This window comes from Punica granatum, chromosome 5, assembly GCF_007655135.1.
Source record: "Punica granatum isolate Tunisia-2019 chromosome 5, ASM765513v2, whole genome shotgun sequence".
Lineage (NCBI taxonomy): Eukaryota > Viridiplantae > Streptophyta > Magnoliopsida > Myrtales > Lythraceae > Punica > Punica granatum.
The window spans coordinates 12,249,044-12,263,034 of NC_045131.1; the positions used below are offsets into that span (position 1 = coordinate 12,249,044).

The following is a 13,991-nucleotide window of genomic DNA, read 5'->3' on the forward strand; positions in this document are numbered from 1 at the left end:
TAACTAGCTGATTCTTTTGGCCATTTGCTTATTTACTCTATGCTCATCATTTACTTTTCCAAAAATACTCTTCAAACTTTCAAAAGTATGCATTTGTGTCTCTCCTTCTATCCATCTATTGTATTCTTCTAAAATATAACAGCATGTATATTTTTGCATATATTAAGCCATTACACGAATTGTCTCATTCCAAATTTATATTTTTATCAATAAATTCTCTATTCAAGAATAATAATAATATCAAATTATAATAATTTATAGTTTATAACATCTATAAAAATGTAAGGGAAAATTACACAAAAAAATATAAGTTTTGTAAAAGATCTCAGTTTTGTCATAAATTTTGTTTTGTAACAAAAAAAATCACATGTTTTGGGAATCGTCTCAGATTTGACCTCCTGTTACCATTCTGTTAAGTTTGCCGTCTATTTACCTACGTGAACTTCGCGAGACCCACAAATTACATATCATCTGATAAATCATATTTTTTTTCATTACATACTAAATTTATAATGAAATTGAGACTTTTTTAAAAATTTGAAAATTTCTATTTAACATATATTGTTTGTTTATTAATTTATGTCTGAAGTTAACAGTTCACGTACGCAAAATTAACGGAATTTATAACGGATGTCATTTTTGATACAATTTAGAAAACTTATGGTTTGTTTTGTTACAAAATAAAATTTAGAACAAAACTGAGACGTTTTACAAAATTTAGGTTTTTTTGTGTAATTTGTCCAAAATGTAAATCCTTTAAAGTGTTTCTCGATTTTTACTTTCTAAAAATACCCTTTCAATTTTGAAAAGTAGAAATCTATATCACTCTATATGTCTATTCAATTATAATTTTATAAAATATAATTGCATGTACCCTTTCATGTAAATTATATCCCATGCACTAATCATCAGTTTCTAAATGCATTTTTAATTAATAATATACACGTGAACATATATACATATATATATATACTAATTACAAAAGTGTGAAGTTTCCTTTTGATTTCTCCACATTTGTTATTTTCTATTGTACCCAATTTTACTCTCTTTTATTGTATTTTCTCACTTTTATCATTCCTAATCAGACTCTTCTATCAAATTGGTGCTTGTCTTTTCATGAAAAGTTGCCTCTTGCACATCATGCCCTTCCACATTGTAACAAAAAGTAATGGTGCCCATTAAATGTCCATTAATTCTTGAAAGCCCATTAAATGTCATTAATTCTTGAAGTGATGGTCCAATTTCATTCCATTCAAAATAACAATCGAATTGCTCTCACTTTACTGAAAGATACAACTGGAAATTTTGTTATGTCCTACAATATTTACTTAGAAAATATCCTTCTTCCAAATAAGCACCATCATATGGCGAGTAGTATAAGCAAATTTTTTCCCAATGTTTTGTAGATTTTGAGGACTTTTTGTCTAAGAGAGAAGCATTTTCCTTAAGGAGAGATTATCGGAGAGAAAAGAGCAAACTTCGATGAAGACATGCAACAATAGCTGAAGATTAATTTTCTACAGAATGTGTCTGGTCTTGCTTATATTTTTCAAAAGGTTTGTTTTTCTTTTATAATGTTTACAGAGAGAAATAACAGTGTGAAACAGTATATTGAAAATTGCTTGGTTCAAATCAAAACATAAAATCGTTCATTTTTCGTTCCTCTCATTGTTCGATTCATCTCCATTCCTCTTTTGTCTTATATCTGTCTTCATCTCCATTCATCTAAAAGCCATTGTTGCCGACATAATGCTCATTGCATCCCACCCGCTATCACCTCAATTTGTCTGGATCATTATCCTCCCATCTTGTCGACGCAATCTGTTATCTTACCGCTGAGGGTCTTGTCTCCAAGCCAACAGCCTCGATTCTAGAAGGGGGAGTGCCATAGAGAACGGAGTTAGGAAGGGGAAGAGGAGAGGGGATGATTTTATATTTTACAGTACAATTTATCCGTAATAGACACTGAGGTGGCTGCATTTGATTGGTACCTGCGAAAGCAGCCTTATCCCCTAAGGATTGTGACAATCATTGGTAGGGGGATGCGTTAAAACTGAATGTATACATGCAATTAAATCTATGTAAGTATGCCTTTTGAACTCAATGATTAAATATATTGATGCATTTTAAGTTTTTAGATTATGTATTTTTCCGATACCTTTTGTCCAAGAAATTTATTTTTTTTTATTTTTTTTATCAATTTTAAGAAGTTTCTGGGGAAAAAATTCGAGGAGTTTTTTTATTTCCATCCATTTGGAACTTTTCCATCTTATAACTTCTTTAACTGAATTGTCTTCATTTATTCATTACTTAGAAATGACACATTATATCTTATTCGTGTTTGTTAATGAGACACTCTTTTATCAATTGTAAAATCAAATTTTAAATCCAATGGATGCTTACCTGTCTTTGAAAGACAAACTATTATATTTTTTGCATAGATTCAATCAATTATAATTAGTCAACTGCATATTTTCATTTCCGAAGAGTTCATTAGGTTAATAGAAGGGCGAAATAATATATTTTGCTAAAGAAAGCATTTTCTCTTATATTTTGATTGGCACCATTCTATATCCAAAAGGTCAATGGGTTTTTAATAAATTTTGGTTTGAGGTTAGGTGACCTTCAAATACATTAGTTGCATGGATGTATATGCTTTCATTATATAAAGCTTGTTCTGGATAACGAATGGACATTTCGTTGCGAGAAGAATGATTTAAAAATTTATATTTTGTTATAGTCTAAATAGATGGACATGCATAAGTAAGGTATATCTAAAATGATTATGATCGGTGATATATATGGGGAGTCATTATAAATAAACTTTCAGCATTTCTATGGATTATTATCCATAAAAATTTCATCTAACATGAGTTCAAGATTTTTCGATGAAATATTCACCATAATTTCGTGTGATAATATGTCAAAATATTTTATAAATAAGATATTATTCACACAACTTACCAATGAAAATTTTGTCAAAAATAGGTTAGAAAGTTCTTACCAAAAGCATTTGCTAAAAATGAAAATATTTGTCGATGAAATTTTCATAGAAATATTAAACAAAAATAGAGCTCATGGATTCGTACTTTTCTTGTAGAAAATTAATTTCTTGAAATAATGTGCCTTGACGTCAAGTTATTTCATACAAGACCATTGCCTGGTCATATTCATTTCATTATAATTTTTTAAAAATATAATTTCCAAAATCAAATTTTATTTGACCTCACAAAATATTCAAATTAAAAAAAATCAAATATTTTCGCAAAAAAAGTAGAAATTCTCTATTCTCTTTTACGAAATTTTTATGAAAATTTTATTTTTGAAATATAATTATCAAAAATATTTTCAAGAGAAAATAAGTGGGGGATATCCAACAAAATATCCATAAAAAAACTATATAAAATTCACGAAAAAGAGGAGACTACATTGGCCACTAAAATAAGGTTAAACAACTCATTATGAATTTATATACTTTATTAATTATAGTCATGCATAATAATAGAATAATTATTCTTACTTCATTAATATATCATACTATGCGTGCAACGCACGCACCTACTCACTAGTTAAAAAAAATGTCAAAGCAAAGGAAAATGTATAGGTTTTTTATCTGGTTAAATTATGCCCCTGTGTGTCTACTGGGCCACACAAATTTCTACAAAAACCCATAATGTTCAAACCCTGGCTTAGGGTTTTGCTAAAACCTCTTTATCCACCGGACCTCATCATCCTGCAATTGGTTTCTGCCATGCAATTGAACACCCATTCACAACGGCTCAGATTGAGGATTCACCGTGTTGACGTACGATTGAGATCTCATGACCCTCTCATTGTGCATGGCCGTACTTCATTCGTTTCACTATATTGTCTCGCAAAATCTTGATCAAAAAACCGCCCCATTATGCAACATCTATGCTAGCCAACCAGCAACTACGGAAGAAGTCTGATGCAATGAGAAATAGATAATATCCTTAGCATTGACTTACTTATAGTAACATGCTAATATCGTTGCCTAATTGACTGACAACGGGGCATGTTACATTGCATTCTTGTCTATGTTTCACAAATGTAGTGGAAAAAACCACAATAATACTCATCAAAGCCTAATTCATGCATCCAAAGAGATAATGGAACCAACTGGCACGTATGTCTTGCTTCAACCAGTGATCTTTTGCTTGGATGGTTCGAAAAAATAAGGAAATGATCCGACACCAGAGAGGTCGACTGGGTAACTGTTGATCTCATCAGACCAGGGATTCCTTTCCTCGGGGTCGCACATCCTGATCACCCTCCATATCGCGCTGTGGCACTTGAACCCCGAGCCAAAGGCAATCTGCCACACCCGGTCTCCCCTCTTCATCCTCCCCTTAGCCTCAATGTATGCCAGCTCATACCAGACTGAACTGCTGGATGTGTTCCCGAACTTGTAAAGAGTCATCCTCGATGCCTCCATGTGGGCATCGCTCAGGTGCAGGCTCTTCTGCAGCTCGTCCAGTACAGGCTTCCCGCCAACATGGGGGCAGATGTGGTCAATGGCCTTGGTAAAGTCCGGATTGTACGGCTGGACCTCCATCACTTGGAAGTACCGGACCATAGCATTAACAGCATACGGGAACTTTTCTGAAAGGGGCAGGACAAGGTGACCCAGTGCAGCGATGTTTGTTTTGATAGTTTGATTGGCTACAGCTAAGAGGTCCTTGGTGATACTGATCCCGGTGCCTCCCTCTTCATCCTCCTTCCGGAAAATGCAGCTGTAGGAGCGATCGGAGCTGGCGGTTTGCGTGTGAACAGTGTGGAGGAGCTCGTACTTGGCAGTTGATCGACTGGACGGTCGGTTCGAGAGCAGAACAACTGCCCCACCGACACGAAATAAGCAATTGATAAGGATCATCGAGCGGTCATCGCCTTGGTAGACATTTTCGGTTAAGTTCTCTGTGCTCAAGACTAGGGCATAGGAGTTGCAGTGAACCTGTTTTGATTGCACAAAAGTGAGACGACATAGTACCAAAGAAGCATTAATTAATTTGATGCTGATGGCATGACAATTAAAACAGTCCAGCATCTATGAGAAGTATTGTTTCCCAATACTTCATGCCAACGTCGGCATTCCAAGAATTCGTTTTTAATAAAGTCAATGTATGTGCCAATTTAATTTGTCTATACAACGTTTCACGATAGAAAAAGTTTCCGAGACAATGATAATTTCAAATTCCCACAGTTGAAATATTAAGATCAAATTTCGGCCATTGAAAACTTATATAATTTCCATAGTTGAAACTTCATATTCTAAAAGATGATCGCAAAAAGGGAGAAAGTTTCAAGTTGAACACTTCCCCACTCACAATATACAGAGACAAGAGCGATCCAATGTACCACAAACTAACTTCCCGGTTAAAATGAATAAAAACCTAACGTTCGATAGGTACTTTCTTTGGTGGAATCGGAAATCAGCCGAAGCCCCACATAAGAAAAGCAAAGTCTTCAACAATCAACTGATCGAAATAATTGATCGACAATCAAAGGCGGTGCTTGAGTACTTTTTTCATACTACAAATAATAAAAGTTCGCGTTTTAAACAAGTACACTTGGAGCCGACGTTCACATATTAGTAGAGACCCAAGTAAAGAGAGGGATCAATGCAATGGTACTTCTCACCCCTAATCGACTTAATTAGGACCAGAAGGTTTCTAAAGTTTAATATTTTATTTCTCAGTCTCTTATTATCTTAGACCTCCCTTATAATCAAGAACGAGTGCTGGAGAGACTCTTTGTTGAAAGGGATGAGTATGGTAGATAGAACCAAAGGGATGGTATGGTTGGGATGGGTCGCTCATAATGTTGGGTGCTCAATCTTCATGTTGGCTGAACTATGGGCTGTCAATACGGTACTCTACTTTAGCTTGGGAGTTGCGGGTGCCTAAGCTAGTGCTTCGCAGGCAGTCGCTCAGATTATACGTTTGCGGTTGGGCACTGGGGGTTGGAATGAGGCCTCGGTCGTCGGTCATGATGGATCTTAATTAGCCCTTCATAATCCATCATATATGCCTAAATTAAAAGAGAGTAAAAATAGGCATTAAACTACACAAACTCTTTGTCTTGGTTTCATATTCATTCTCATTAAATTTAACATTCGTTAGTATAATTAATCTATGTAGCTACTAATAAGTGCTAGTTCATTTTCAGTTTTTTAAATTTTTTTTTATAACTGGGGTATTTTGGTCCAATCATATCTTTTACCATGGGATAACAACTGAGATGAGATTCTTCATTCTATTGTTGTCTTTAGAAATGCATTAATTTCCACCACTCTTTGCTAGCCAACAGCTCTATGCCACCTTGGATTCTTAGGATCTTATACTATGCAAGGAGAGGTGGAGCGAAGAGGGATGGGCACTGATGAAGAGGAGGAGCAGCTAGTGTTTTTTTGGGTTTCAAATGTGCTGGGCGGCTACTGCCCAGGAGAGGCAGTAGACAAGCAGCAGCATGCTGCCTTTGTGTACAATTTTTTAAAAAAAGAAAAAAATAAGTGTGTCGGCACAACCTTCTTTTATATAAAATAAATGTATTTGTCAACGCACTTTCATATGTAGGAACAGGCTATCGAGCATATCCCAACACGTGTGTCGGACCAGTTAGAACTTGTGCTGACGATCATGCACGTCCACTCAGTAACAACTTTGGTCGACGCACTTTATTGCGTCGCCACAAGTCAACTTCCACCGACACGCATTTGAGGTGCGTTGGCAAGCCTACCTATTACGATGCAAAAAATTGCATATTGAAATGCGTCGGCATAGACTCGGCCAACGCACTTTTGCGTCGGAAAAATCATAAAAGTGCGTTGGCATAGACCCTTTTTTTCTTGTAGTAGCAATGAGTATTATAATCTCTTTTTCTCTTTGCTTTTACCCCCCTTTACATGGTGCAATCGTTGATAGACCTGCAACCTCTTCACGTCCATTTATTTGCTTTCCAAAAATAGCAACTTCTTGTACACAAAAGAGAACCGTCCCTCCTCCGATTTTTTACTTCTATCGACAATTAGAAAGTCACTGATGAAAGAGAGTTACTACTCACGGAGCACATAGGCACTTGTTTTTCAGAGGAGTAACTTCTCTGATTTTTCAGACAACGTTCAAAATAAGCCTTCAATCATTGACCAAGAGCATCAAAAAGAAAGTAAATGAATAAAATCAAGGAGTTGTAATTAAGTTTATCTCGCCCTAACATGCACTCTAAAGTTTGTAAGTTGGTCATGAGCTCTGGAGAAAATTTGTTATTGCTAATGATCCGTATCAAACCATCATTATTTTTTTTGGTGGATCAAATCATCATTATTTCAGTCAGAACGATTCCAAACTGTTGTGTACTATAAAGCTAATATCGACCGGTTTTACATGGAAAGAGTTTAGGGTTTTTTTTTCCGGTTGCTGGCATATATTTATATTTAGTTTATCTTCTGAAATGGAAAGAGAAATCCAGAGAATGCACGTATATATGGAAGGTTTACGATATAAATATACTTATATATAGATATAATTTATAGTATTTGTAGATGTATAAATAGAATGAGCGAGGAGGGCACAGACCTGAAGGAGGTGTTTGGCGAGCCCCACAGCTGCAAGACCAGCACTGCACCCCATCCCCTGGAGGTTGTAGCTCATCACATCGTCTCTCAGCTTGAACTCGTTCACAATCATGGCAGAGAGAGATGGGGCCACGCAAAACACGCAGCAGTTCACTACTAGGATCCTGATGTCCGAGCCCTTAAGCCCCGTCTTCTCTAGAACCTCCCTGACCGCCCCGAACATCACCGACCGGGCCTCCCTTAGAGCCTCCTCTAGGCAGATGTCCAAGGGCTCCCTGATCAGCCCCTCAGGCAGGCATGTGGAGTCCCCCAACCCCGATCTATCCATTGTTGCCTGCATGAAGTCGAGGGTCTTCTCTGAGAACCTCCCTGAGGTCCGGGCCCGGCACACTGTGAACTCTCTCGTGCACAACTGCGATTCCGGGGGCTTGTAGCACGCGAAGTCCACCAAGTAGACCCTCCGCATCATGCCATTCCTCATGAAAAATGTTACGAAGACAACAACTAGGGTTACAATTGTTAGAAAACCGTAGGGCATATTACTAACAAGAATGTGGGTGCTGAGTTCCTTGACGTGTTTGGTCAGGAACCCTGATATGAGCACCATGTCGGCATCTAGTAGCATCATGTAAATACGATCCAACGATGATCTAACTCGATGTAGGACCGGTCCCTCTAATGTGTGGGAGAGGGTTTTTCTGAGTAGGGGAATTTCTGTAGGGTTATTTATAGAGATTTAAAGGGTGAATTTATTCAATAAGGACTGTCTCTCTCCTTAAATTCGTCGTTGGATTTACTGCAGCAATGAATGGGTCGACATGGAGCTTAATTTTTCCAATGAATAGTGTCTCTGGATATCACAACTGTGTCCTTCCTTTGGCAAAAGAGACATTTAATGCATGCCAAGATATGCTAATGTATCGTCCGGGATTACCGGTGGAGCACTTGTCGATTTGAAAGAACATTGACTTTGTATCACTAATCACACTCGGGGCAAATGTTGAACTACTTTCCAACTCAAAAAGTAAATATGTGATGGAGAGTTATTCATCCGCAGTAAATGAGTGATACTTGTGGAATATCCGCTATGGGCATAACATTGGAGCAAAACCTTTTTTTCCAGGTGAACTAGACGGAGTATGAATGCTTCTACCAAGCAAACATAAACAAAGATAAATCAAACGATTCAAGCACGGGCTATGAATGTCTCCACCAAATCGCCAAATAATATATAGTATTTTGATGCCAGTCGAAGAATGTCTGAAATAATGCATTGCGTCTCAGTGGAAGATGGAAAACCGAGCGAGCCATCCAATCAGCGTAATAGTGGAACAAAGCCTGCAAAGCAATATTATTCTTTTCTGTTTATTCTTCATGATGAAACCGATACTTTGTTTGGTCTGGAAAAATGGGAGGGAAAGAGAGGGGAGGGGAGGGATCCTTTTTCTCTTGTTCGGCTTCGCAAATTTTAGGGTGGGAAGGGAAATGGAACGAATCAAAAGTTTTCATTTCCCTTGGGTCTTATATTTTTAATTTCCTCAAATTGGGAGAATTTGGAACGAAAAGGACTTACTAAATATTTAGACCTTATCAATATAGATTGGTTCAAACAGTTTGATATTTATCGCTTTTAAGTAAGATTTTGGGTTCGAGTATTGTAAATGGAGAAAATTCATATTGAGAGAGCCATACCCCCTTAGTGGCCAACCCCATTGTTGAGAAGCAAAATAGAATAAATCTCACATCGGAAAAGAAAAAGAATATCCATAGGTTTATATGAGATTTGGGTACTACCACTTATCAGCTTGAATTTTTAAGTGGATATGGGCCTAAGGCCGTATAAGCCCAATGAAAATTTAATATGATATCAGAGCCCTGGTTATGCGTAGCGCGCCCATGCGTGTGTGCGCATCCACACCGCGTTAGGCCCAATATGTCCGAGTGCAGCCAATAGTGCGCCTCGTGTTGGTTCCCCCTCACCCGAGCAAGGAAGATGAGTCCGGCTCGAGATCAATTGTTGAGGGCAGGTGTTTAAGGGCACGTAACAACGTGTAGGCAAAAATAGATCACACGTTGCACGTGAGGGCGGGTATTGAGGAGTAAAATAGGATAAGTTCCACATCGAAAAAGAAAAAGAATATCCATGGGTTTATATGAGATTTGGGTACCGCCACTTATTCACTTGAACTTTTAAGTGGATATGGGCCTAAGTCCGTATAAACTCAATGAAAATTTAATACCTATCAAACTAAATTAGTTGGAATATGTTGGGCTTATGAATACTATGATATATAGTGAAAATACTTAAAACCTTGAAAAGACTCTTTTACCCACGTTAAATATACAAGAACATATAATAGTAATGCACTTTAGCCAATTCGTTAAAGTAAATCTTGCTTTCCCTTTCTTTCCCTCCCAAATCAAAGAGAGATGCCCTCGCTTGATGATCAATAGATTCGTGACCCTTTATTAAATATTTAGAATTTGTATTTTATTGTAATATGTCCATGAATCTTCCTTGTGACCGAAAAAAAATCCTTCCAAATCCCTTCTCTTATCCCTCTTACCCGCCCCTTCATTTCTCTTGCCAAGTGAAAACTAAGTAAAAGGTTGAACTTCTCTTCTTGCTTGAAGTACACCTAAAAGAGCTGAAACACGGCTTGCTGGTTCCAGTTGGACTATTTCACGCATCAAGTCCATCAAATTGACAAAGAGGTAACTGGACCGGACTATATGAGGAAAGAAATTAATAATGCGCAATAAAATGATGACAATAGGACTGCCTTTTTGAATAAAAGAGATGAATATAAAAGTTTAAGATTTTATTCTGGTCGTCGTCGGTGGGAGTACATTTCTTATATCTAGATTTATATTTTTCGTATCAAATTCATAAACTTACTTTATAACCAAATTTATTTATTAAAAAGAATAAAAAGAGAGAGGATGTATTCAAAGGCAAACTCTTCCCCGTGAGAAAACTTAAATGAGTCCTTTTGGGAAATAGAGAGTGTCTTATCATGAAAGAGGAAACAGCTAAAGCGCTGTCTAATTAATAAAGGGATTCATGTGGGTCTGGTTACTATATGTATGTCAATGGGCTGGAAAGTCATGATGATGCCCTAGCGGAGTTACTCTTGTCGCCATGCCGTCAAGTTTCCGATGATGAAGTTTCGAGCCTTATAGTTTCAAATTTATCGCATTTAGACCCATGCTCTGCGGTTTGCGATAATACAATTCACTTATATCATGACAGAGCTCGTATTGTAAATGTGAGGCTTTAGCACGTCGATTTGAACCTTGGCAAATAAATTCAAGGGAAACATTCCTGTTCACCCCCTGGGCTATTGGCACATTTGCCCTGTCAATTATGGCGCAGCTTAAATCTACACCTCGGGTTACAAATTTCATCCAAATAGATGGAAAAGTCACATGCCTAGCTAGCTGAGAAAACATTAGAAAGAAATGAAAAATAAAATTACTAATTGAAAAGAAAAGGTCAGAGGATCGGTCAAATCTCTGTTTACCCTTTGCAGTCCATCCTGCCGTCAGCCTCCATCCCCTTCAAGAGGTCACCGGGGACCATGTAGACCACCAGCAACTTCAAAGGAGTGCTTGGTGGTGGGAGAACGTTGTCGGCAAACCCTTGTGGGGCTTGATGGTGGTGGGTGGTTACTTGATGAAATATTATGATCTTGTTGTCTGTTTTTTCCTCAGCAAATCAATGAATGTTCATCGATAACAAAAACGAATATAAGGAAAAATGTTCAAGAGAAAGATTATAAAAACATAAAAATATCGCAGATCTATCGGGATCACTACAAAAGAAGATACAATAATAAAATATATTATAATATATATGGATGAAACTAATTAAAAACGGAAAGCGGGACAACTTTCTGATTCTCCCATTAGAATAGTAGGGATAATTTCTCCATAAAAATGTTGCCCAAAGTTGCCTCCTGTCTCTCGTTTTGATCTGAGGGGTCAATATTATTGTTGCATATATCAAAAAGTGATTTCTATGGAGTCCGCCTTACGAAGCAATACTTAATGTGGCAGCAAAAGCAGAGTCAGATAGGTTTCCCATCAGACATCTTTGCTCTGCTGGTGTCTTAATTAATTGAATCAATGAATGAAACCATCAAAGTCTTAGTGCACACGCGTAAGCAAGTGCTTATTTTCCTAACTTCATAAGGAGAAGCTGAGAATGTCTGTGATCGAAATGCGAGGGCCCCACATATCGAATACAAGCTATAAGGACGTACGCACAAGTCCCGAATGAGGAACAAGGCCCGAGTGAGTCAGAACCTCGCGGGAAAGCAGAATAAACGATAAATTGAAATGTCATTTGTTCATACTTGCAAGATTGACATCCAAAATCTTATTTCAAATGCGTGGTATCACTTTGTCACGATTAAATAATAATTTGACAATTTAGGATTTATCGATAATTATTTCGTTTGCAAAATCCCCACAAGACCAATGAGTAAACGCCTTCTTGAATAATTGCTTGAAGCTGCTCAAGTGTTCGGCCTCTAACTTGTCCACACGAATGCATCTATCTCCAAGGGGTTGCTCCTCCTCGACTTGAAAAAGTCTCCGTGAGTCGCCCACATGATCGGACTATGCTCTCAAGCAAAGGTGTAAAGTCTCCGTGAGTCGCCCACACGATCGGACTATGCTCTTGAGCAAAGCTGGAAAAGGCAGTGAACTCCACCCGCAATGAGTGCCCAATGGAAAATCAATTTTCTCCAATCGGACACCAACAAGAGATGGCACAGGCTGACTCTTTTTATTCAGCCGTGGGCCTGTCTTCTCTATTTTTTCTCTTGGCTGTGAGTTACCAAATCAACAAATTCGGCCATGCACTTATATATAATAGTATATCTACTGCATGCACGTGAAATATTTTTCGATCGAGTTATAATGCATACTATTGAAATGTAGGAAAATTTAGACATATGTAAATTTCATCAAAAAAATTAAGTATATATAACATGCTTCATTACATGTTGATTAGTTTAAGTGAACAAAATCAACAAATATATATTATTAATGGATCATCAAAATCAATTGACAAAACTTTAATTTAAATTAAATGTAATTGTTGTCCCCAAACTAAAAAAGAAAAAGGTTGATTTACATATAAAAAAAATTCAAAAACAATATTAACAATGAATCATACCTCTTATATCATTATTTATTTTAGCTTTCTATCATGTGCACTCAATTACATGAAATAAAATCTCGTTAGGCGATAGTGCTCATAAACTAAATTTTGTATCTACAAATATTTAAAATAGTATAAGTTTATCTAACCTGAAATTGACATAATTTATCATTGTAAAGGGTGGAAGATTCACTATCTTATCAGATCAATTACATTACCGAAGTACTATGAAGAAGATTTAAACTTGTATCATGGAAGTATTAAGAAATATAAATGTTTAGTTTTTACAAATAGAATATATATGTACATATATATTATGAAAACATAATACATTACGTGCTATTAGCTATGAAAATATTCAATAAAGCACAATTTATTAATATTTAAACTAAATAAATATTTTCAATATTTTATATATTTTTAAAATTCTTATTAAAGAAGATTATTTATGAATTTTTAATAAGTCTCAAATTTTTTACTTCTACATACTTTTTTCACAATATATCATTTAATAAAATTTAATTGTTAAGTTTACATAAGTGTTTTCTAATGAAATATTTACATAATATATTTTGAATTTTTATAGTTTTCATGATTATATAAGTAGCACTTTTGAACTACCCAATTCTCAAATAAAACAATTTTCCCTGTATTATTAAAATTTTCAAATATGTATTCTGTATTATTTCATGCAATCCTCAAGCTCCAATCCTAACATTCAATATGAGGTATGACAATAGCCAGTTTAAAAAGAAATATATTATAAATCTCTGATTTTCCATGCTAATTTTTATACACACACATATATATATTTATTTAAAGTACTAAAAATTGCATTATTAAAATGATATATACTTATTGTTGGACTTTTGAATAAATTATGCATCAAAACAAATGATGAGACAAAAACCCAATTATATTTTCGTTGTATGTAAATGAGAGGGAAAGTACCATAAAATAAAAATAAGACAAATAATACAAGGCCTTGGCATTTGGTTAATAGCAAGAACAAAATCAAGATAATTGGAATAGAAAAGAGTGAACTTTGTTAAAAATGACCAAAAAAAATCATATACTCGTAATTTTAACATTTTGAAAAAATAGAAACAAGCAAAACTAATGAATAATTAATATATTTGTGTAAAGTGGGTTTAACTGTATTTTATCTTAATTTTTGTTTTGAGATCTCTGTCACATAAATATATATGTGAAAATATAGTAATTGAAATT

General features: G+C 35.8%; 1 protein-coding gene across 1 annotated transcript; it reads right to left on the bottom strand.

The window, feature by feature from the left end:
• Positions 1-3,934: 3,934 nt before the first annotated feature.
• On the bottom strand, positions 3,935-8,313 carry LOC116206614 (3-ketoacyl-CoA synthase 20-like). Its single transcript, XM_031539389.1, has 2 exons — positions 7,593-8,313; positions 3,935-4,972 (listed from the first exon to the last, which is right to left on the bottom strand). Exons 1-2 carry the CDS (start codon positions 8,217-8,219, stop codon positions 4,160-4,162), a joined length of 1,440 nt encoding a protein of 479 aa, XP_031395249.1. The 5' UTR covers positions 8,220-8,313; the 3' UTR covers positions 3,935-4,159.
• Between the last annotated feature and the right edge of the window lie 5,678 nt (positions 8,314-13,991).